The sequence below is a fragment of the Micromys minutus genome, assembly GCF_963924665.1.
Source record: "Micromys minutus genome assembly, chromosome: 6".
In the NCBI taxonomy this organism is placed as follows: domain Eukaryota; kingdom Metazoa; phylum Chordata; class Mammalia; order Rodentia; family Muridae; genus Micromys; species Micromys minutus.
This window is the reverse complement of record NC_137975.1, coordinates 60,224,140-60,248,441: the sequence shown is the minus strand read 5'-3', so window position 1 is coordinate 60,248,441 and position 24,302 is coordinate 60,224,140. Positions and strand designations below refer to the sequence as shown.

Here is a 24,302-nt window from a genome sequence, read left to right as displayed (position 1 = left end):
GTGGTATCCTACAAAACAGATATACATAGTTCCAACTGACCTTTAGTATTCAAAGTTCTAACTCTGGCTTTTTTTCCTCCATAGTTTGTGTACATCACTCAATGCTGTTGTATGCTTTCCTTCTGTCTACTTTCCCAGTTTGCCCTTGATCCTTTATTACTAAAGCGAAAGCTTTCTGCAATCATATTTTCCTAATTGCATCATTAGTGAAATTCTTGACAAGCACCATTTCCCTTCCAGGAACTTCTCCCACTGGTGGCCGTTATCCTTAGTGTACTGGGTGGGGGTGGCAGGTAAAGGGTTACTCTTTGAGTGCATGATGTAAGGTTGATTCCAGCAGAGTCCAGGCCTCTTTGTAGCCAATCCTGGTGGAACCTTGAGTGTGCCCGAGACTCAATACTCAAAGCAAGCCGTGCTGGCAGTGTGGGGAAGACCCTGGTCACAGTTAAGTCTCCTCAATAGATGGGACGGTGGTTTCTTGGGCACACTCCACATCCTGACTGGGCTTTGCACAGAGCTGGCACACCTCAACTCTGAGGAGCTGCACTTCTTTCCCCTGTACATGGATTTGTTCCCTGATGGTTTCTCTCCCTTCCCTGTCCTGGCCCCTCCTACACTGTTTCATCCAAGTATTCAATCTGCTGAGTAGTTCTTAGATTTCTTTTCTTTTTACTTTCACAGGGAAAAAGTTTGTTAGTGATGATTCCATTTGTGTCCTGGGAATTTGCAAGAGAAATCTCGTGTTTCAACCAGTGGCTGAGCTGAAGAACGAAACTGACTTTAAGTAAGTCACTGTCATGTTATTTATCTGAATCTCATCACTTATGAGGAATGAGAGATTTGAGAAGAGATCACTGATACTATCCTGGGTACTGTAAGGAGCTCACTACTGAACTGTCTTAGGTAACATGAGCTTTTCTAAAGCTAGTTCAGTGCACACACACACACACACGAGGTGGGAGGTGGAGACAGGTAAGACATGTTTTTGTTAAAAACAAAAGCAGTAATGGTTTCATCTGACCCATGGAAATTGCTCTGTGAAGCAGGCGTGGTGGAATCTGAGGTTAAGCTTGATGGTAGAACATTTATATAGCTTGGACTAGTATTGGGCCCTAGGCTTAATCTCCAGTGATACATATGCACACACAAGCACACACACAAAAGCATTGGATATGGTGGTCCATACCTGTCATCCCAGAAGTTGCTTGACCAGCTGAAGGCTTATTGGTTTAAGGCCATCCTGGGCTACTTTGGCTACTTTGTCTTGAAATGGAAAACCGTTAACTTACCCCATATATATTTAGGTGACTACATCACAAAGCCCGTTTTTTTTTTTTCTTTCTGGTAAGACTCTCCAGTGCCCAGCAGTCTGTAGCGCACAGACGTTTTCTTCCAGCAGACATATATATTATTTGACAGCCAACTTGTCTTCCTGACAGGCACCGTATCCCCAAGGAGCAGTGGTGGCTGAAACTGCGGCCGATCATGAAGATCTTGGCCAAGTACGAGGCAAGCTATGACATGTCCGACGCAGGCAAGCTGGAGCCCTTGCATCACCACCATCACGGAGAACTATCAGCCATCTGATCGAGTGCGCCATCACCTGACCCGCACACTTGCCCAGGGAAGCCTGTAATGTTCTCCAGGGACCATCCATTTTTGTAACATAGTTATTTATCCGCACTTTATGCAAGAATCGTTGACCGAGTGTTGTCAGCGGTAATAATCAGAGTACCACTTGCCATAACCATTGACGCAGCAGACCCCCAGACATGAAACCCAGTTTTCTACTGTATGGGGTACCGTCTTGTGCTTTACCACTGTGTGTATCTTGTGGGATTAAACATTTGGTTACAACTCCCATGGTGGTTGCTTTGTTTTAAGCTGGAGTCTGAAACCTCAAGATGATATATTTTTTTTTTTCCAGCTACTAAAGGTTTCCTCAGCAGTTTTGTAGACAGAGGTTAGCAAAGTCTCCTTAGATACTCCAGGGACAGGTGTAGATAGGGACCCTGCAAATATAGTCCTAAGAGGACGGGAAAGGAAACGCAGGGTAAGCACTAGCTATGTGTCATCTAGTCAGCTTGGACCTCCTCTGGGGCTCTACTGGAAATCTCTGGAAGGGTGTGATGGGTCAGGGGACCTGAGTTTGATCCTCATGGCAGAGCTCTCTTGCATGTGGCTAGCCACCCTAGTCTGCTTAGTAGCTCCAGGCCAGTGAGGGAGCCTGTTCTGGAAAAAAACCAAAACGTAACATGGTGGATGATGCCTGATGAAGTCTTCTCGCCTCCACATGCACATACATGCAGATTATCTTTGCTCTGTCTCACCCCCACCCTCCAACTCACACAGACACACTGGCCCGGGACCTAAGCATGGTGCTTTCCTGGCCTTAACACTGATGACCATACATGGGAGAAGATTATTAACTCCAAGTTTATGATTTTAGTTAGTGCAGGGCAGCCTGGAATTTCCTTTGTAGACCAGACCAACTTTGAGCTCTCAGAGATCCGACTGCTTCTGCCTCCCAAGTGCTAGGATTCACTACCCCAAGCTAGGTTTATCGTCTTTTCAAGTCAGATCACACATGGAATTTTAAAAGCACAAGTCTGGGCCAGTGATTGTCAATTTCAGCCTTCCTTGTATGCCAGAGCTGCCAAGGTTCAGAAGGACAACCTGGTATCCGCCTCGTCTTCAAAAGCAGCCAGGGTCCTGGGTTTTCACCCTCAGAAGATTTTAACTCACTATTTAGGGTTAATGATGGGGTCCTTGGCAAAAGCCCATCCACTCCCCACCATTACACCTGAGACTGAGGAGTTGTCTGCTGGGCAAAGCAACCCTGCCACTGTCACTAGTCTCTGTGTGTGTGTGTGTGTGTGTGTGTGTTCTCTCTTCTGCCTAAAGGCATCCTCTAGATGTCCATGCAGCAGAAAGGAGGAAATATTTACAGAGGAAAGGGATGACTAAATGTCAGTTGAGCTGGAGGATAAACAAAAGGAACAGACACTCAGTTGTCTTCCTGTATTAGTAAAGACAGAGGGCAAAAGCTTGAGATAATATTAATGCGACATGTACTTGTGGATGCTCACTGGTCAGTTCTGTGGATCTCAGCCTCTACACTCCTTCAGGCACCACACAAAGCCCTACACTTGGACCTATTTATTCTTAGGCTTTATTTGTATGAATGTCTGTGCACCAGATGAATGCAGTGGCCATGGAATCCTGAAGAGGACATCAAACCCTGAACACTGCAGTCACAGATGGTTACTGCACTGTAACGGACTGTTACGGTTGTGAGCTGCTATTTGGAAGCTAACAACCTATACCTGGTCTTCTGCAAGAGCTTTTTAGCTGCTAAGTCCTTTTTCCTAAATGAAGGCCTAAATATTAATTTTGATGTAGTAAATTACTGTTCGAAATAACGACTAAAGCCCAGGTAGGTTGGAGTTGGCTTCTATTTTTAAGATAAATGTTCTAGGTTTAGTAAAGGTTTCTAAGTTTTAGTTTGTTCACTGTTATTGTTTAATGCATGATTAATGCATTTCTTCATGGTCATAGTATTTTCTCAAGAATTTTTGCCCAACTTGCCAGTCAATAAACACCTTTGGTTGGATTTCTATATGAATAACTATGTTTTGTAGGATCAAAGACACCAGTAACTCTTGTGATCATCCGCATTAAATTAGCCCAGAGGCTCCATTTTTAAGAGCATCTGATTTCTTACATATACTCAAAGATATGTGACACTTATTATCTTATGATCCACGATGGGTCTTTAGCAATTTTTGGGTTCTCTGGTCCGAGTATAGCCAGGCTGTGTGTGCTCTTCCCAATGCCAAGGTATCTGGAAAGGAGATACGGCACATTGGACTGTTTGTTATCTGAAGCATTTTTAGTGGTCAACAGGAAGCCTCCGCCTTCCTGAGTTACCCTTCCCCCAGCACAACACAGGAAGCCAGGGCACACATACTCACTTATGGCTCACAGAGGTCAGTTTGTCGTGGTTGACGGCAAAGAGCTGTTCCCGGTATGCCTGCTTCATCTCATCGGAGAGGCCATACAAGAAGTGGTCCATTCCTACAAAGTGAAACCACAGTATGGCTGGAGAGACAGTGCATAGGAGCCTCTGTGCTCAAAGGAGAGTGGGGACACCTTTATTACTTTAGGGTAAGCTCTTCAACCAAATGGTCTTCATGGGCAAAGATCAAACTTGACATCCACCTCAGCAAAATAGACCCTAACCTATCATAGCTCCCTTTGTCAGACTATGGATGAAGACTCAGTATCAGTCACCTATGAAGGTTACAATACAACAAACCAAAGCAGCATTGACTAATCATGTGGCTAGGCTCATGCTGTGTCATAATATCTCCCTTCACCCCAAGCAGATGCCCTTGGAGCTAGAGTTACACGTGGGTGTTAGCTGTCAGATTCAGGTGCTGAGATCCAAACTCAGATTTACAAGGGCAATAGCCACTCTTAACTGATGATCATCTAACCAGCTCCATCAACTTTGTTGAGCTCACCAAGTAGGGTCATCTGGCTAATTGTTCTGCCTATTCTCAACACAGGCTGGGATTAAAAGCAACTACTATCATGACATATATATATACACATACATACACACATGGATTCAACTAAGAATCTTTGCTTAATAAGAACATTAATAATGGAGATATCTATCTCCTCAGTCTGCAAAAAGCTGAAAGGTCAGTGTTCAGGCCTTCAGGTGTAGATACCATGTTTTGTACGACGGAGAGATGGAGAAACCGGAACAACACAGTGGCTACCATGTTTCATTCATGTGAGTACAGAGAGAATTGACTCAGACACCGCATGGAATTCTGCCTGGGGAAACCATGTGCCCAGGTTCCCAGAACTCAAGATACCTTTATCTGATGGAGCCACTGGAGAATCCACTGCGGAGAAAACAGAAAGCTTGGCTTCATCAATGTCCTGCTGTGTGAACTTCCCAGATTTAGCCCAGTCTACAGCCTTCCCAAAAGACTGCAGCGTTTCTGTGGAGTTTGGATCCCTGGGAAATGCAAAAGAGCCAATACTGAAGCATTTTATAGGGAGAAACAATCTATGTTAATTATTCAGATTTAACAGTTCATTTTTTTTTCCTCTGATAGTCTACATAACCCACTGACAGAGCAATTTAAATCCGACTCAGGAAGCCCCACAACACTCTCTGTATCTAATACTGCAATTCACCTGCTTACCCCACTGCCAGACTGTGACGTCATCTGTAAAAAAGTCCCATGGACAGAGAGGGGTGTCAGGACTACTAAGACATTATAGAAGAGCTATGGAGAAGATACACATTAAACTAGCCCTTACCTTCCTAAGACAGACCCAGTATAATCTAGAAGTTAGCTAGAGGTGGGGCGGGGGCATCTTTGGAGTACTTTCTTGTGTCTAAGACAAAGCTCCTCTTAGTTCTTTAGGTTCACCACCAAGGAACTGAGGATGTGCCAACGGGACCCCCTGTGTTTAAAGTGCAGTTCTGAGGTACAGTCAGAACAAGGGGAATGATATCAGATCAGGCCTTGTTCTCGGCACATTAGTGTACAAGAATTCAATGGTGGCTCAGGAACTAACCATTTCCAGAACATGGCAACAGTCTCACTCTATGAAAACCCAACAGAACTATCTCAATTCCGTTTCCACAATAGAAGGAAGTTCAGACTGTATCTCAACTCCGTTCCCACAATAGAAGGAAGTTCAGAAACTATACTGATCGCATTCCACCAAAACAGGCTAATTATCAAGTTAGAATTTTGTCTAATGTAGACAATACAACAACAGAACTATGTCTGTTCCTGCAGCAAGACAGGAAAGATATGTCTTGCTGGCTAAGGTTAGTTGCTCTAGCTGGGGACCGGATAAAGAGCAGAGGTAACCTTTGCTGTGCTAACATTCGCAGAGAGTGCCGACATTCTGAGAGAACAGAGCCAGTGGCTGCAAGGTGGGGGCTCTCACATAGGAGACATGATAACTCAGAAACTCACCTGTAAGAGTAAAGTGTGAAAATCCCGCTGTGGGTGAGTTTAGCACCTCCACCATAAGCTCCCCCCTTTTCCCGAATTTCCGTATGCAAGAATTTAGCTGTCATTATACGGGCAAGGATCTTAAGGCTGAAATGAAGAGAGAAAAAAAACAAGTTACCAAGAGCCTGGCTCACAGGAAACATAATGTAAAAAAGCAAAGCCTAGTTTGGGCACAGAACTGGAAAGGAAAATAAAGTCCAGCTAAGATGTAAGGTGGTGTGCGGTCGGCCCTCTAAGCACTCTGACTTCGGCTGCACCACCCAGGGCCTCTCTAAGCTTCCGAGACGGCAACAGAGCATGGAGTCCAACCACTCTGAGCAACCCGGAGGATCCCGTGTTTCCAGATCTTGCTTTCAGAGATGCAACCATCCAACTGGCTGCTGCCTCAGGGCTTCAGGACTGCCTGTCCCTTTTTCTTGTGGGTCTGTCCCACTACAGGACGGCTGGGGCACACTGTCCACATGCCTCTATCTGCCACTTTCAAAATGTCACTGCAGTTCTCACACGCTGCACACCATCCTGTCCAGGGTAGCTAATAGCAACTGTCACTTTGACGGACACTTCTGGGAAGTAATGTCTAGACCCGAATGTGAGCAGCGCCATCCCATGAGCTGGGGTCCCACATGGTATACTAAGGAGCTGAGCACCAGCAGCAAGTGTTTCCTGCTTCCTGGCTGTGGACACACTATGTGTGGTGTCATAATCCTTCTGCTGCGGCTTCCTCATCCTGAAAGACTCTAGCTTCCAACTGTGAACCAGAGTTAAACCCCCATTTCCGTAGTTGTTTGTTGGGTGTGTTGTCACAGCAGGGACAAAGGTGTGTGTGTATGTGTCTCTGTGTGTGTATGTGTGTATGTGTCTGTGTGTGTGTGTATGTGTGTGTGTGTGTATGTGTGTGTGTATGTGTGTGTGTGTATGTGTCTGTGTGTGTGTGTATGTGTGTGTGTGTGTGTATGTGTCTGTGTGTGTGTGTATGTGTGTGTGTGTGTGTATGTGTGTGTGTATGTGTGTGTGTGTATGTGTCTGTGTGTGTGTGCGCGCGCACACACATTGCATGTGTGTCTCAAATGCAAGCACGAGGGTTCATTCTACATTTATCAGACAGTTTTAAGACTTAATTACACACTTGTTAATGCAGATGAGGAGAGTAAGTTGATATCTTTGAAGGACATTTGCATTCAGGAGCATAAGTATTTATTACTGCACACTGGACTACTTAGGGATAGAAATAATTCACAAAATTAACTGCACATAGGGGTTGGAGAGATGGCTCTGCAGTCAAGAGTACTGGGTAATCTTCTAGAGGCCTAGAGGTTCTGAGTTCAATTCCCAGCAACCACATGGTGGCTCATAACCAGCTATAAGATCTGGTGTCCTCTTCTGCTCCGCAGATGTACGTGTAGGCAGAACACGGAATACACAGTAAAATCCTTTAGAAGAACAACTGCACACAATACTGGGCGTTTTATTCATAAAGGTGCTATTTATAGACTACTGATAGGTTGTTCTTTGTTCTGTGCATGAACTCTTTCAGAGCGGCACAGTCAGAGAATGCAGATGACAGACTGGTAAAATGTAACACAGGGTCCAGTGTGCAAAGCTGGTGCAGAAACTTTCTGTATACAAAGCATCTCTTAAGCCCTCTATAGCACTCACACGCAGGCCTCTGTGTATGTGTGTGTGTGTGTGTGTGTGCATGTGCACACATGTGCACACACGCTTGCTCACTTGCTTGAGTGTAGTCCAGAAATCAGTGGTATCTTCCCTTCTTAGTCTGTCTTACAAATCATATCAGTAAACTGTCATGTGCTGTTTGTGCTTGCTGAGCACTGACTTTGTGTACAGGGTAGGTTTCCTTGTCTCAGACGCAAGAGTGTTCATCTCAAGTGTCCTTGAAGACCTTATGTCCTGGGGTAGGCTGGTCCCCTGAGAAGAGCCTAATACGACAAACACTGTGCTCTGAAGACAGCTGGAAGGCAAGCCATTTCCAGGAGCCAGAAGCCTCACTCCAGGAGAAAACATGGCTAGGCCTATGAACCCAGACTCTAGCAGGCAGCTCCCACAGTGCATATCCAGCCACTTCTGCTGGACAGTGTAAGTTCAGGGTTTGATATTCTGTTATTAACTGCTTTGCAACTTTCTCTTTCACTTTTAATTGGTATATGTTAGTAAGGAAGCTCATTCGTTTGGAAGTGAAAGTTCAGCTACCGTGGCCACTCTTCAGACACGATGTTCTTTACTTTAGGAGATGGGGTTTCTAACTGAACCTGGAGTACACTGATTTTACTACACTGGTCAATGAGCTCCAGGAGTCTGCCTACCTTCCCCTCGGTGCCATGGGGGATTACAGATGCAGAATAGCTGGCTTTTCTGAAGGGTAACGGGGGTCTCAGCTTAGGTCTTCACACTTGCATGATAAGCAATTTACCAACACAGTCATCTCCCCAGTCTACCTCCTTTCTACCATTTCAGTCAAGTTCAGCTGGGGTGGGGGATACACTCCCTTCTCCCCCTTCCTACCTGGCATGATCTGGATTGGCATAGGGAACGGTTCTGACACACTCGCCAACATAATTCACAGGGAAGGGCAGCACGAAATGTGTCTTCATCTGGCAGGGTTTGAACGTAGGGTCCTAAGGAGCAGAGGCCTATGGGTCAGACCAGAATGCACAACCCAATGCAGCCCTCAGGTAGTAAACGCAGGTGGCTCATTAAATAAAGGCTTATGGAAGAATATGACACCCATTCTGGGCTGTCTCAAGAAAAAAAGACTCAGGATGGTAATAAGGAGACAGCGCATCCCCAGGTCTAAGGTTGCGGTTTAGCCCTGGAATGGTCCTTCTAGAAGAATGCTCATGCACAGCAGGCCTGACAACCTGGGTCACTTACTGTTATCAGTTTTCTGATGATCTGGGACCCATTGACATGTGCACCTCCACTGGGGCCACTGGGTGTGGGTTTCTGAAAATAAGAAAGTATCCAAGAGTGAAGAGAAACTTCCTTGAAATATTTAAGACGTAGACATTAGAATGTTACAGAGTTTAAAACATGGGCCAGCCAAGGCAGACGGGCTTCATATCGTGATGAGAGTTTAAGCACATTTTTCAAACAGTTAATGAGGAGAGCCCGTGTACAAACTTAAAAGAGTATTTTAATTACCCACCACCACCTCTTGGTACTTTCTAGTCATAAACTAAATCTTTCAGGCCCAGTGAGATAACTCAAGGGGCCTGAACCCACAAGACTGGAACAGACAACTGATTCAAGTTGTCCTCTGACCTTCACATAAATGTAACAGCAACAACAAAAATAATGACCTAGATTATCTCTTTGTACTCTAAAGCATGAGGTTTGGGTGACATGACAGGCCACCTCCATGTGGTCTCTCGTCACAGAGTGAAGAGGCCAATGAGACCAAATGCTGACTGGAAGAAGGGTCACATGAACTGCAGCACACACCACACTAATGTAATTCCTATAAGAGCCGCAAAGTGACAGCTTTGTGCAGTGATGGGTGAGGCTCCTAAGGACTCAGACTCAAAAAAGGAAAACCTAAAGAAACCTCTGCAGATCAACTGAGCTGGTGAGATCATCGCTGACAGGCACTGTACACAAGGATAAAATCCATGAAATAATGACACACAGTGAAAGGCTTTTACCAACTTGTGTAGGATTTGGAACCAAACACACTACACCACAGGAGACAAGGTCATCAGATCAAGGTTTCCGGCAATGTCATGTCCCACGCCAAACACTGTTCCTCCCAATTAGGAAAAAGCTCACTACTATGTGTGAAGAGAAAGACATGGTGTATGAGCAAAGACCAAATCAAGGGCCTGAACTCACTTAAGTAGGTTGATGCTAGACGCGTGTCAAGATCAGGTGACATGTGTCAAGGTGAGAAGTACAAGGTCTGTTACCTCCACAATATGCGGACGGACAGGCTTTCGCTCCTTTTTGCTTCGGCCAACATTTCTAAGGAAGTTTTCCACCTCCTTCTCTGCCTGGGGCATCTGCTGAGGGGTGGCATTCACTGAACATCTGGAGAGGAGAATCATGTACATGTAAAAGCCATCTAACCAACTCCCTCGCTTACATCTTACTAACTTAGCACATCTGGGTGTGTGTGACACAAAGACATGAAGTGATTGACACAGCTTTTGTCATAAAATGCACAAAAGCTGTTGGGAAGAAACAGTAGGCAGATGTGGCAATCATGCAGCCTTTCTCATCGTATAGATACGTGTCACTGCCACCCAGATGCTAACACAGCGGTTTCGGGAAGGGCGTACAGAAGAGCAAGAACACCCACAGCTTCGACAAATGCCTTCAGATGTATAACAGAGGGTGGAAAAAAAAATCCACAGAAAGTTCAGCAATCTGAAACTACATTTACCCTAAAGTCTACTTTGACGTTCTAGACATTTTTAAAAAACGATTTATTTGTTTTATGTAAACTACACTGTCTCTGTCTTCAGTCATGCCAGAAGACACGTGGTGGTTGCTGGGAACTGAACTCAGGACCTCTGGAAGAACAGTCAGTGCTCTTAACCGCTGAGCCCACAGTTCCACACACTAAGTAGTTGCTTTCTTCTCCACGTCATACAACGTTTGCTAAATTAAAATGCAACTCTTTTCACTCCCTTGGCGCATGAAAGGCCAAAGTCAATCCTGTAACCTAACACCCACACCAACACACTCTCTTCACAGAATGCTGTGACTCCTAAGAGCTGTTTGGGGACAGGCGGGACACCCACCTCATGTTATCACAGTTTAGTAGATACTTCTTGATCCGGGGTAGTTTTCTCAGGATGGGCTTGATGTCTGTCATCTCTGCAATTCTTTTCATCACCTTCACCTGAACACAGGGGGCAGATCCCAAATCAGACCACACCAACAAGTCAAGACACTGCCCGTTCAAACAGACTTTACCTGATAGCTGCGGGGCTTGGGAGGAGAAAAGTGCCCCAAAGACTCAGGTATTTAAACATTTGGTCCCTGGAACGTCAGGATGATGTTTGGGGAAATTATGTTACTCCTAGAAAACAGGGCCTTGCTGGATGAGATTTGTCACAATAAGCAAATATGACTATAAGAAGGCCAACAGCTTGTGCATACTGTAAGAACACTGCTTAAGAAACAAGGTGACTTTCTGGGTGGTGGGCATATACATAATACAAAAACACTGGGGCAGGCTTTGAGGGTTTACTGCCTCACCCCATTTCCTCTTCTCTCTTTTTTTTCTCTCTCTCTCTGAAAAGAAAATATGGTGTCTTCTGCCTCATGACCCTATGCCTTTCCTGCCAGGACAGACTCTATCCCTTTGGAACCACAAACTAAAACAGATGTCTTTTTCCTTAAATTGCCTTTGGCCATGGTATTTTATCAGACCAGCAGGAAAATAACTAATGCCAGAGTACAATTTGTGATGCTCTGGAATTTGGCCGAGTTATAGAAAAGTATGTTTCCACAGCACAGCAATTATTTTGGCGCCTTATAATTTTTTTTTATGTCAGTAGTAATTTTATAGTTTCCAGTTGTCTGTTTCTTCCTGGACAGGTTTCGAATAGCAAACATCCCTAATATAGGTCGTGACTAGGCACTGGCTGTGTCCTGGATTTGTGTGCACATGTGTGTTAACTGCCAGTTTGGGTGACGCTGAGGGACTGTGTAGTATAGAGAAGAAAGGAAACAAATACTTTCTTCTATGAAGTCTGGGAATTAGAAATCAGAAGTGAGTTAGAAAGCCTTCTGGTTTCAGTGTGTGTGTGTGTGTGTGTGTGTGTGTTTTCATGGCCATGTGTGTGTGCATGTAGGCCAGAGGACATCTTCAGCTGTCATTTCTCAGGAACCGCCCACCTTTTTCGAGAGACACTGCCTCTCAATGGCATGGCACTCCCCAAGTTGGCTAGGCTGGCTGGCCAGGAATTCATAGGGATCCACCAGTCTCTCTGCCATTTTGGCACTGGGATCTAAGCATAAACGGCCAAACCCAGCTTTTAGAAGGTTAGCTTCCTGAGGTAAAAATCACGTCTTAGAGGAGAACATTTCCAACTCCAGGAACCTTGGAACCCATGCTCATCTAGGACCAGCACGTGGCCTTGCTAGTGCCCACCTGATCCATCCCACCGAAGGTCTCCTGCAAGTCCCCTGCAGGCGTGAGTGTCTTGCTTGCTCTGAGTGCTGCATAGAGATGCCCTGAGTCTGGAATCCCGTTGGAGAGCTCCTGAGCAGTCATCTTCACTAACACTCTGAAGTGCTCTTCTTCTTCAAAGCACGGGCTACAAGAGGGGAGGGGTAAACGGGTCTTAGAGAGTACTGCAGCTCCACTTCGATACCACAGAGGAACTATTTAATACAAAGGAACTCAGTATCTTTCAAAATAGTCTACGTGCTTAGGGGACTTAACCGGAAGTAAAACCGGACTAGAATCTGACAAGCGAGGTAAATCACTCGGTAAAGCATTTCAGAATTAGATATGCCATACTCCTACTTATTAATATACAGTGTGAGTAAAGTTACTTGTTAAATATTTCGCTCCACAGATGCATCATGTCTGGCAGGTTCCGCTCCAGGCAGAGGGATGAAAATAACACACCCTGCATCACCAAAGAAAGATACAGGACAGAATTAATCCTGGCGCCATTAAAAACAAGGACACTGTGGAACAAGCCTTTGACTACAGTCGGATCGTGATGGGCTACCTACCTGCTCGTAGGTATCCAGCTGTGATTCGTCAGGGAGCACATGGGGGGTGACAGTCATGCCTCCCGTTTTCAGCTCGATCTGTTGGGCTTGCTCTCTGTAGTTAAGGATACCACAGCCCATCCTGACGTGAAAGAAGTACACCTGAGTTACCTGGGAGCCCTTCTGGGCAGCACCTGAGTGAACAACTGTGCCTACCATTTGCAAACCCCCCACAGGTTATTGTAATTCATAATCGAAACTCTCTGCGGAGTTTTGAATGCATGATGACCTTTAACCCTCTACACAGCTCATGTGCTCTCTCACAGACATACAAATCCATTTCTCCATTCGGAACTCATGTCCAGTGCTCAGGACACTAAGCACTTCAGTAGCTAGTGTCCCTTACTAAAGATAACAGGCTGAATGTGCTTTTTCCAGCCTTTAGCTCATACATCTCTCCTGAGAACTCTCTCTCTCCTAAATATGTTCACACATACTTCATTTGCTCAAATGTCTGCCAATGGGGTGGGGGCGAGCTAAGAAATGAATGTAGACATTCTGGGTGCTGATGTGTCTAGAAGAAACATTATCAGTCTGAGCCCAGGGGACGACTGTGAGGGGCCCTGAAAACTGGTTTAAAAGGGCAAAGACTGGGAGTTACTAAAATGGTTGAGAATGGGGACAGAATGTCCCAAAGGTCAGGGACATTTCCTACTACAATTCGGTCCTCAGCAGGGGCAGCAAGTGCCTCTGGGCCATGTCCCAGCCTTGGTTTCCCTGTATTGTCCTGTCAGAGGAGAGGAACTGCTGCTTTCTTTCAGCTTATCACTGTCAAGAAAAACTCCAAGCATAACTCTAGATCTCTCCACTTACACCCTGGCCCGTGGGGGAAAGCAGCCAGGAGTTAGCTCAGGAGAGAAGCAGAGAAAGGGGTCCACCAAGCTCTGCAAAGACATCTCTCAAGCTGTAGTCACTCCTTACACGGAATTGTTCCTGTTTCCTAAGTACATTCCCCTTTCTTCAAGATCTTTTGCGATCCACCTGTACAGATGCCTTCATAAGTAACTATCTCTTCCATAGGTTCATATTATAACATTATTTATGTAAGAAAATATGACTGTAAGAGAGCAAATAGCTTGTACATACTGTGTCACTAGCTTAAGAAACAAAGTGACACCCTGGGAAGTGACCACCACCATCACGGCATGAGCATAACCCAAACACACACAGACACACACAGACACACAGACTCTCACACATAAACACACACACATACACACAGACTCGAACACACAGACACACACAGACACACACACACAAACACAGACAGACTCGCACACACAAACATAAACACACACACAGAGAGACTCTCACACATAAACACAAACACACACATACACAGACTCTCACACATAAACACCAACACACACACACACATACACACAGACTTGCACACATAAATACAAACACACACATACAGAGACACACACAAACACATACAGACTCCTACACACAAACACACACATACACACGTAATAAACACCATGAGCAGCACAAATGTGCAATTACCGAGTTCGAAAACTCACTTGGTCAGCACACTGCAGAACAGAGGCACAAGGGGCCTCAACTCCTCTGGCAGCGTGTTTAAACTGGAAAAGGCTCGGAAGTACACCATGCCGTTGGTGGGCTGCGGGCAGTACTGCACAGGGATGTCTCCGGCTGGAAAACAAAAGCAGTGCTCTTGGTTTAATTAATCGAATTTCAACGGGTTGTTGCTGTTGTTTTTGTAATCAGGGTCTCATGGCTGTTCTCACACTATGTGTTGATGAAGGTTTGCCTTGAACTCTTGACTTCTCTTGTTGGGATTAAAGGGAGGGGCCCTCACATGTGGTTTACTTCTAAGATGGGAGGGGAGTCAGGACTCTGCGGACTAGCTAAGCGAGTTCTTTCCCGCCTGAGCTGCACTCCAGCCCCTAATCATTCTTAGTATATTAGGAACCACAGTGCTGCTTTTCAAGGATGAAGGCTTACAACTTGGAAGAGCATGGAGATGTGCTACAGCTGAGACAGGCTGCCACACTTTCGGGCCGGTAGAAAACCCTTTGCTTACTAAAGCACTGAGGTGGAGAAGGAGCCTGTTTTTTCTTACCTCGCAGCTAATTTCAGCGGCATCTCAGTCTCGCCTGTCACTGAGCCCTCTGCTGAGGCTTCCCTCATCAGCACCGTGGGTCCACGTGGATGGACATGCTCACGACACCTCACTCAATCATAGCATCTACTCTACAGGCTGATAGTCTCCCCAGCGTGTTCCCCCACCCTTCAGGAGTGGTGCGTAAAGCACCGTCCTCCACGAGCCTTCTATGACCGTAGGGCGTCTCCCCATCTCTGGGGGTAGGTTTTTTTGGATTCGCACCCAGCACAGTGCCCCGCACTGAAAGAGGGATGAAAACATTTATTGATGACTGATTTATTGCCCCTAATAAAGAACTAGAAACTTAATAGAGGAAATTATTGAGACGTACATCTAAATCAATTATAAGAGGGGCTGGGGTAATTACTTGGTAGATAAGGTTCCTGCCTCACAAGCATTAGGACCAGAGCTTGGATCTCCAGACAGACACCCATGTAAAATGTCAATGGGCACAGCAGCCACCTGTAGCTCTAGCCGTGAAGGTTGGAGATTGGATTCCCCAGAAAAGGCTGTCTAGCAAGAGTAGCCCTAGCCGTCAACCCTGGGTTGAAAGACCCTGCCTTAATAAAGAATGTACTAGGTCAGTGGAGAATGATTCCCAGTATCAACGTCCACACACACATGCTCCCACATGTTCCCACAAACACATTCATGTATACACACGCATACCCATATATGAAAATGGAAAAATAAGAACCTGTAGATTAAAGATCAGAACCTTAACCCCAATCTCTAGAAACACCCCTCCTCTCTCAGCTGCACACACACATTACAAATATATCAGTCGTGACATGTGCGAGATGATCACTGTTAAAATATGCAGGGATGCCTCACTGAAAATGGTACACCTGTCCTGGGATTGTCATTTAGTGCCTGCCTAGCACGGAGGAGACTCTCCATTCCAAGAGCAAATCATTTCAAATCAAATCCCTTCCTCCACACCCCAAAAAGCCCAACCCTAGTCTGAATTAATAAAATCTATCCATGGTCACTCACCTGCCTATCATCTTCCAGGGAATGCTATTTGAGAGATAACTGTTGCTCATCCCACCAGCCACAGCAAGACTGGGGTCACATAAGCAGTGAGACAAAAGGCCAAGAGCACCCCAGGCCCTTTCCCTTCCTAACTCCTTAGTGCTAATGTTATCAAGGCTTTACCCCACCCCACCCTCTTCGATAGAAACAGCCAAGTTAAAGAGGTAGAAAGCATTAGTAAGGGCTTGGAGGATTCCGACAAAGGCCATTCTGAGTTCATCCACAGGGGTAACTCACATCCTCACCCGATGTCAGGAGCAGGGAATTCCCCCGACACCCTCAAATCTATTCACAGGAAGGTACAAGGCTTCTTAGCAAAGACAGAAATCTACTAGCACTGAAGTCAAAATAATGCTCGAGGGCTGGGGAAAAGTTCAGTTGGTAAAAACAAAGGCCCGAGTTTGATCCTCCCAGTCTTTTAAACAAGAGCTAGGAGTGGAGGTGCGCACTGGTAATCCCTGAGCCGGAGACAGAGACAGAGACAGCTGGTCCTCTTGCTATCCAGCCTGGCTGAACTGCAAAACCCAAGTACCAGTGAAGACAGGTAGACAGCACCTGAGGAATTAGACCAAGATTGGCCTTTGACCTACACACACACACACACACACACACACACACACACACACACACACACACACACAAGCAATGGGCACACACATGCACAATCCTGCACATATATGTGCACATACAAACCAAACAATAATGATTTGCAATGCATACAAAGAGCAGAACCGTATAAGCAGGTAGTTCTTAGAGATGTTTTCTGGAGAACAACTAAAACATGCCTGTCCATTTGTAAACTGCTGTCTAACACAGTCAGAGAACCCAGGCACCCATGGCAATGGTTTGATGATGACCTGCGAGGGCGATATCAAACTTGGTGAAAGGCATGGTGGGCTCAATGTCCGAGACTTTTAATGCTGGGAGACAGGAGGCATCTTGATGTTTACTTTGCTGTGCCTGTAATTCTAAACCTAAAGTGGACAGAAGGAAAAGAGACAAACAAAAAGTCAAAAACCCAAAGGAACCCGCCTGTAAGGTTTAGGGCTTGGGGGAATTTAGGGTCTGGCTATGCTATTCTTCATTATCCAAGATCCAATGTGAGCCACTGAGGCCACAGGGGGTAAGGGACCTGCCCCGCCATGTCTAGGCAAACCGCTGTCACTGTGAGAGTCTGCCATTATGATGGCACCCCAATTGCTCCTTGCTTGTATATACTCATCGTCGATATCTGAAATATTTCCCTTTATCCTTTTCTCAAACCAAAAGGTCCCTGTGGTGAGGACTTTCACCTTCCATGACAGTCCATCACCAGCCTTAACAAACCTTTTCTCATCTCCAGCCATTTGCTGTCTGGACTTTATTTAGCCCGAAGAATTTCCAAATACAGAACTGCAGGATTTAAAACCCACTGCGAGAAACAACTGTTGGGGAACCGGGGCTGTGCCTACTTTCAAGGGGCTCTGCAGAGCATGCGCACAGGAAAGACACCTCCTGTAGCATGGGGCATTTTCATCAATGTCTTCGCTACTGCTCTACTTCGCCCTGGAGTCACCAGGACCAGGTGGACTCGAGTATGTCTGTGAGGACGGTCTTAAGTGAGTTAGCTAAGGTAGGAAGACCTACCCTTTATGTAGGCACCACTACCCCTGAGCTGGACTCTGCACTGCGTAACAGTGAAGAAAACTCAGTCAAGCACAGGCAAGCGGGCATGTGCGGAAACTTTGCACTCTGATCTTGACTCTGGATGGGCTGCAAAAATTGTTTCACGTCCCTGCCACCTTAACCTCCCTCCGATGACGGTACATAGCCTGGAGCTGTGAGCTAATCTAAGTAAATGAACTGGAATGTCAATTTTCCGATTCAGCCAAATGCCACGGTTGGAACCCATGTTGACATACTGGAAGTCTGTATGTGTTCAAAAATGCCTTTCCTGCGATTATCACGAATAAAACGTTTTCTAAGACTGTATGGAGAATGGAGGATGCACATGCATCAAGACAGATACGTGGCCTATAAAACAAGCAACAATGCCCTGTTGTCAAGCACTGGTACTTCGGGGTAGTGGTGGTGGAGGGGAAGATGCTCACCGTGGCCTCTGATTGACAGCTACCGAGTTACTAATAGTTTTCCAGGCTGGGAGGCACAAACCTGTAATCCCAGCTACCCAGCGGGAGATGCAAAGTTCAAGGCCTCACCTCAGAATAAACAGTGCAAGGCTGGAGACAGCTGATTGAGTGTATCACTTGCCTAGCTCGAACACCGCCGAGTTCAAGCCCAAGGAGCATCAAGCCAATCATACAAACTGGAACCATCACACACACAGAATCAAGTGAGTCACATTACCCCGAACCCATCTGACCTTTCTCGTAGATCTGCTGCTTGTCGGCCTGGGAGAGAGAATTCACCTTTTGCTTCAGCTTTTCCGTCTCCATCTGAGTTTGCTTTTCATAATACCGATCATCTGGTTTCATGGATAACGTCAGCTTGTGCTGATTGTTCTGTGGGAACCATGACAACAGCAACCCGTATTAAAACACGATGGGGTGACACTAAATCTGAATGAATTAAGACATCCGAGAACAGCGTGACTTGGGCTTTCAGTTCTGTTTTTTCACCTCTCAATGATGAGAACATTATTAGGGCTGTTTGTGGCAATATGAAACCCCCACAAGCAAACCTGTTCTCTGGTCAGTACATGAACCACAGGTGCTGGCTGTACAATCAGGCCTATTGTAACCCCTGAGTGCCCCAAAATGTACATCTTCATTGTAAAGAAAACCTGGCCTTTCTAATACCTTGAATTAAAGATCGGAGAACTTAAAATTAATTTTTCTCTAGCACTATGAATTCCTGAATGTCTAGAACTTCAATTTTTTTGTTTGTTTGTTTTGAGACAGGGTATCACATAGGCTAGGATGACCTCAAACTAACTATGGAGACAGGGATAACCATTGATTTCTGATCTTCCTGCTTCTGCTCCCGTAGCTCTGGGATCGCAGGCATGTGCCACCACATCCGCCTCTTGAATAAAACTAACAATTCATCGGTTTATAAATTATATGGACAAGGCAGACGCTGACCAAACATGAAGAATGTGCTCCTAGGATGCTTCCGTCATTCCCTTCAACAGTTCAGTATATGCGCACAATGTTCAACTATAATTCTATACGGAGAGGGGAGTGGATTAGATTCCAATAAGAATGCACTTAACAGCTAAAAAGGATAGTGCTTGTCTGAAATTCCAACACCCAGGAGACAGAGGCAGGAAGGTTGAAAGTTCAAAGCTAGCTTGGGTGTGTATGCCCGGACTCAAATTAATCAGTGTGTGAAGGGTTGGATATATAGAACATAGAGAAATCATAGGTCAAATTATTATATTCCTCATCACAAACAATGGTAATTATTATAAGAAAGCTTTCAGAATAGGTCACTGTGACACTCAGAAATGAAGTAGAATCTACCAGACAACAGACAGCTAAGCACAGCAGGATAGAAAGCAGAGAAATAAGCCTCAAACAATTCATTCTACACATGCACATACATATATTACTGTAACTATGGACTGAACCTGCCCTACAGTCTCAAAACTAGAGTTTAAGCTGTGTATTTTTCATTACAAACATATGGACATATGTTGTAACCCGCCATTGGAGCCTAGCCTTATTTTTCCTCTCCCCCACTTGTTTTGCTAAAGAACTCATTCCTTGTATCTATTGTGGTTCTCAACCATGCCCCAGAACGTTCCATCTGAGCTATCTTTACCTTGAAAACATCCCATTCTGTACACTCGTGACTGCAGTTGACCTCCCTAGGCTTTGTTGTTCACCCCATATAAAAACAGTCCTGAGTAAAGCCTGGTTGGCATTCACCGATTATTGAGTGACCCATGTGTGTGTCTGTGTGTGTTTCTCTTTTAATGCCCCAGGCCTCTGTCCAAGGCTGGATGACAGTGGCAGTGCAGGCGTCGTCAGACAAATGCACATATAAAAATCTGTAAACAGAAACTGCTTACATAGATTATGATCTTCACAACCGTCAATGTCACACTTTTCAGTATTATGAAATCTAACTACCAAGTCACAGAAAACAGATCCACTAAGTTTCTTACCTTAAAATACTGCTGTACTTTTTCTTGTAAAAATTTTGGATTTTCCTTAAGGCACTTCCTAAATTTAGTCAGCTGACTTCCCATCTGCAGGAGCTCCACGGGGTCCCCATCATGATTCCAGCAAGAAGCTATATACTAGAATAACGAATTTTAAATACACAAAGCACTGTTACCACCTCAGAGAAACTAGTCCCCACCTCCATAAACATAAAAGGCATGACTGTCTATCACGTTTAAAAACCCCATGGTCAAGGGCTTGAGATATACTTTAGCTTGTACAGCAATTGTCTGGTATGGTCAAGGCCCTGTGTTTAACTCCTATTATTGTCCCACCCCAAGACATAACTGTTTAGAGAAAGTCATTCCTTGTTTATGATATATAATACACTAGCTGTATAAATAAATCTATTTCATATAAAAACATAATATTCCCCAACAGCCAATTAAGATGCTGTTTAGACAGCTTAGCTGGTGAAGAGCTTGCTCGGCAAACACATCCATCTTTGTCTGAACTTCAGAACCCACATAAAGAAGAAAAAAAAACCAGCCAAGCATGGTGACGCATGCTAGGAAGGCAGAGACAGGTGAGTTCCTGTGGCTTACTGTCCAGTCAGCCTTGCCTATGAGGGGAGAAGCCAGTGATTGACCCGGTCTTAAGTTAAAAACAAACAAACAAAGAAAATCCAGTGGACAGAAGCTAAGGTGGAATATCTGAGATTTACCTCTAGTCTCCACATATACACCCAGATAACTCATGCACCTTCATTCACATATACACCCAGGAACAACAACAAAAATCTGTCAGACAATTAAGCAAGGTAATCAGAAGATAACAAAAAAGGGTTGGCAGGACGGCCCAGTGGTAAGGAGAGCTACCACTCTAGCAGCAGACCCACGTTCAGTTCCCAGGGTATCCAATACCCTCTTCTGGCCCCCAGGGGCTCCTGAAAGCACACAGCATAAATTCTCAAAGGCACTCATACAGGTACCTTTAAAAAGATCTTTCAAACGAAAGAAAAATAAAACTAAATCAGAAGTATATTTGTATTTGATTCAGGATAGTAGAAGTTCAAGACTCAGATGAAAATCAATTATTAGTATTAAGCAATATGTTTTGTGCTGTCCAGAACCACAGTTCTGGTAAACATGGTGGTGCCTGCCTGTAACCCTGGCATCCAGGAGGCTAAGGGAGAACTAAGCTCGGAACCAGCCACAGCTACACGGCAGGACCCTGTCTCAAATAAAATTACAAAAGAGAAGAAAATAAAAAGAAAAAAGGAACAATGCACAACACCAATAAAAACAGACAAAGAAACTCATAAAGAACCACTAGTTATCAAACCAAAATCAAACAGAAGGGCAAGCAGCAGCGGTAACAAGGTCACGTACCGACGTCAGCGCCAGGCCAAAGCTGGCCGACTGATGCTTCATTTGGATTTCGATTTTATGCAGCAGAGCTTCGATCCGATCATCTTCAAACCCTTTCCTAAAAAAAAGAAAAAAAAAAAAAAAAAAAAAAAAACCCGAGATGCACAAATTAACAAATGAGATGCTGAGGAGAGAGGTCTCAGGGGCACAGTTACAGAGCAGTACTGAGACAATTAAGCAAGTGAGATATAATATACAGATACATGCCTGTGGGGGGGGGAGGAAAGAGAACAGCAAGGGACAGGGCATGATGAGGAAGAAAAATAAGAACAGATCATGGAAACGTATGGAAATGTCACTACTGTGTGCTTGAAAGAAATCCAGAATAAACCTCAGGTACAAAAGAACTAAACTGAACCAACACACGTCCCATGATGTTGAGAGGAAGCTAACAGTGGAAATAGCTCGGTCTCCTTCCCACAGGACGCTCAAGAAGGAAGGATGGATGCAGGTGTCCTGGCACACACGTACTCTATAACTTCGTCAATCGTCCTGTCTACAAGCTCTCTGACCGTCTTGACATCTTCCTCGGCAATCCCTTGGAGTCCGACACTGAAGTAAGCCTCCCGAGTATAGCCGTTATACCTAGAGCAGAAACAGGTAAGCCATGAGAAGCCAAGCGCTGCCATCTGGGATGTACTTAACCGACACCAGGGCTGAAGACCTTCCCATCACGTCCCACTAGAGTACACATTAAAGCCACTGGCTTCCCATGTGCAGCTTGTCAAATGGACAATCATACCCTTTCCAATAATTCTAAAAGTTAGTACTACCTGACCTTCTACATGATGAGAAAATGATTCTAGAAACAATGAACTATTTTATAACGCCTTAATAGTTTAAGGAATACGTAATGGTATGAATTTTAAAACACAATGTAAGTGGTATTGATAAGACCAATAAATCCAGGCCTTAAATCACAGGCCTATAATCCCAGTTAGCCCAGAGGCTGAGGCAGGAGAACTGAAAATGCCAAGGCCAACCCGGGCAAATCTGTCCATTAATCAAACTAACCAAATCAATCATGTCAATTTAAACCAAACCAGTCAATTCACCAACCAATCACCTATATTGAATCCTACTAGGATCAATGAGTCAAGCCATTCCAGTCAATCAAATCCAAACAAAGGAATACAACCAACCCACCCAACGTCGGGAGAGAAGTCGGTGCCGAGTCCAGATTCAATCAAAGCTTTGTAGAAGGGGGAGTTGGGTCCAGCAATCAGGAGGGAAGACAGAAGGTTCAAGGTGAAGGCTTCAAAGGTGTCGGTGATACTTCATTGTGTAGGGGGGGAAATATAAGTGATGGTCAGTCAGTAAGAAGGGAACCACTTCCTGGTGGCTATACATACATATGTATACATACATACATGCATACATATGTATGTATACTTTAATGTTTTATTCTTTTCTCATACGTTACATACTGATTGCAGTTTCCCCTCCCTCCACTCCTCTCAGTCTCTCTCCACCTCCCATCTCCCCCAGATCCACCCCTGGTAGTGGTGGCATATTTTCTTCTTTAAAAATGTGTGTGTGCATATGTGTGTTTGAAGTTGTGCATGCATGCACACACACACACACACACACACACACACGTAACAGAAGTCGACCCCATGCATCGTTCCTTGGATGCCACCACCCTGCTTCCTCAGAGAGGTCTCTCCCTATTTTTACTAGAAGTTTCTGATTCTGCTTGACTGGCTGGAAAGAGAGCCCCAAAGATCTATCTATCTTCACACTCGCTCCACATGGAGATTAGAAGTCCGTGTCACCACACCCAGCTTTCTGGGACTGAACTCAGTTCTCAGGCTTAGTCTCAGTCTCGACAGCCCTGAGGAGAGTTCATAAAGTCATTTACAGCTACTCTTAAATTAGCACCTGCATCGCCATCAAACCTAATTTCTACTAGAAATTCTTAAAGTTTTACTTTATTTTACTAAGTATATGGGATGGAGGGGCTCAGAACCAGAGAATTAATTTAGCTATGCATCAGGTGGTATTACTAGATGGTCTACCATGTCTTTTGACATACTGTAGACTCAGCAATAGGACCATGTCAGCACCATAGGGGAAGGTGGAGATATGGGTGGCAGCCGGAGCTCGGACAGGGCAGAAGAGCCCATCTTTCCTTTCTTACATGCTCTTCAGGGCATGAATCTTGTATGTGTCATATTCTCCAGAGGACAACATTCACAAGACATTTTCTGACAGTCACCCTCCCACATGCCCCCGTCTAAGTTAAACAATTAAAACCAGACTCCTTTCTGGAAGCATTTACTACTAATTACTTAATTAACAGTCATATATACTAGGAGGGAAAGGACTGTGGGTCAGTTGCTAGGGTATTTGTCTTAGCATGCTTGAAAGCTTGGGTTCAGTTCCCAGCACTGCATTAAAAACCAGGAGTGGTGAAAAATACTATAGCAGCATTTGAGAGGGAGGGGCAGAGAGTAGTTCATCCTTGGCTACAAAGCCAGTTCCAAGCCAAATGAACTGTACAGACCATGTGTGCATGTGTGAGTGTGTATATATGTATGTGTGTGTGTGTGTGTGTGTGTGTATGTATATATGTGTGTATATGAAAGTGTGCATGTGTGTGTATGTATGTGTGTGAATGTGTATGTGCGAGTATATGTGTGTGTGAATGTGTGTGTATGTATGTGTGTGTATGTGTATGCATGTGTGTAGCTATGTGTTCGAGAGTGTATGTATGTATGTGTGTATGTATATGTGTGTATGTATGTACATATGTACGTGTGTATGTGTGTGTGAATGTATGTGTGTGTATGTATGT

At 44.9% G+C, this 24,302-nt stretch overlaps 2 protein-coding genes across 3 annotated transcripts in view; one reads left to right on the top strand and one right to left on the bottom strand.

Moving 5' to 3' along the window:
• PFKP (phosphofructokinase, platelet) overlaps positions 1-2,905 on the top strand; it is a 62,116-nt gene extending 59,211 nt beyond the window's left edge. Inside the window, exons 21-22 of the mRNA XM_080918228.1 lie at positions 682-784; positions 1,440-2,905. Of these exons, the coding sequence (XP_080774354.1) occupies positions 682-784; positions 1,440-1,587 (251 nt within the window). The 3' untranslated portion in view covers positions 1,588-2,905. The remainder of the gene's footprint in view (positions 1-681; positions 785-1,439) is intronic.
• A 766-nt stretch (positions 2,906-3,671) lies between these two features.
• The window catches only part of PITRM1 (pitrilysin metallopeptidase 1), a gene marked incomplete at its 5' end in the record, with an annotated part of 30,216 nt that continues 9,585 nt past the window's right edge, over positions 3,672-24,302 (bottom strand). For both annotated transcript variants that reach the window (XM_080918224.1, XM_080918225.1), the window contains 18 exons: positions 3,672-3,844; positions 3,975-4,077; positions 4,890-5,035; positions 6,015-6,140; positions 8,574-8,686; positions 8,943-9,014; positions 9,974-10,094; positions 10,811-10,911; positions 12,169-12,334; positions 12,576-12,652; positions 12,762-12,882; positions 14,327-14,459; positions 16,824-16,940; positions 18,329-18,467; positions 20,078-20,212; positions 21,467-21,563; positions 21,977-22,090; positions 22,652-22,780. In XM_080918224.1, the coding sequence (XP_080774350.1) occupies positions 3,751-3,844; positions 3,975-4,077; positions 4,890-5,035; positions 6,015-6,140; positions 8,574-8,686; positions 8,943-9,014; positions 9,974-10,094; positions 10,811-10,911; positions 12,169-12,334; positions 12,576-12,652; positions 12,762-12,882; positions 14,327-14,459; positions 16,824-16,940; positions 18,329-18,467; positions 20,078-20,212; positions 21,467-21,563; positions 21,977-22,090; positions 22,652-22,780 (2,104 nt within the window). In that variant the 3' untranslated portion in view covers positions 3,672-3,750. The remainder of the gene's footprint in view (positions 3,845-3,974; positions 4,078-4,889; positions 5,036-6,014; positions 6,141-8,573; positions 8,687-8,942; positions 9,015-9,973; positions 10,095-10,810; positions 10,912-12,168; positions 12,335-12,575; positions 12,653-12,761; positions 12,883-14,326; positions 14,460-16,823; positions 16,941-18,328; positions 18,468-20,077; positions 20,213-21,466; positions 21,564-21,976; positions 22,091-22,651; positions 22,781-24,302) is intronic.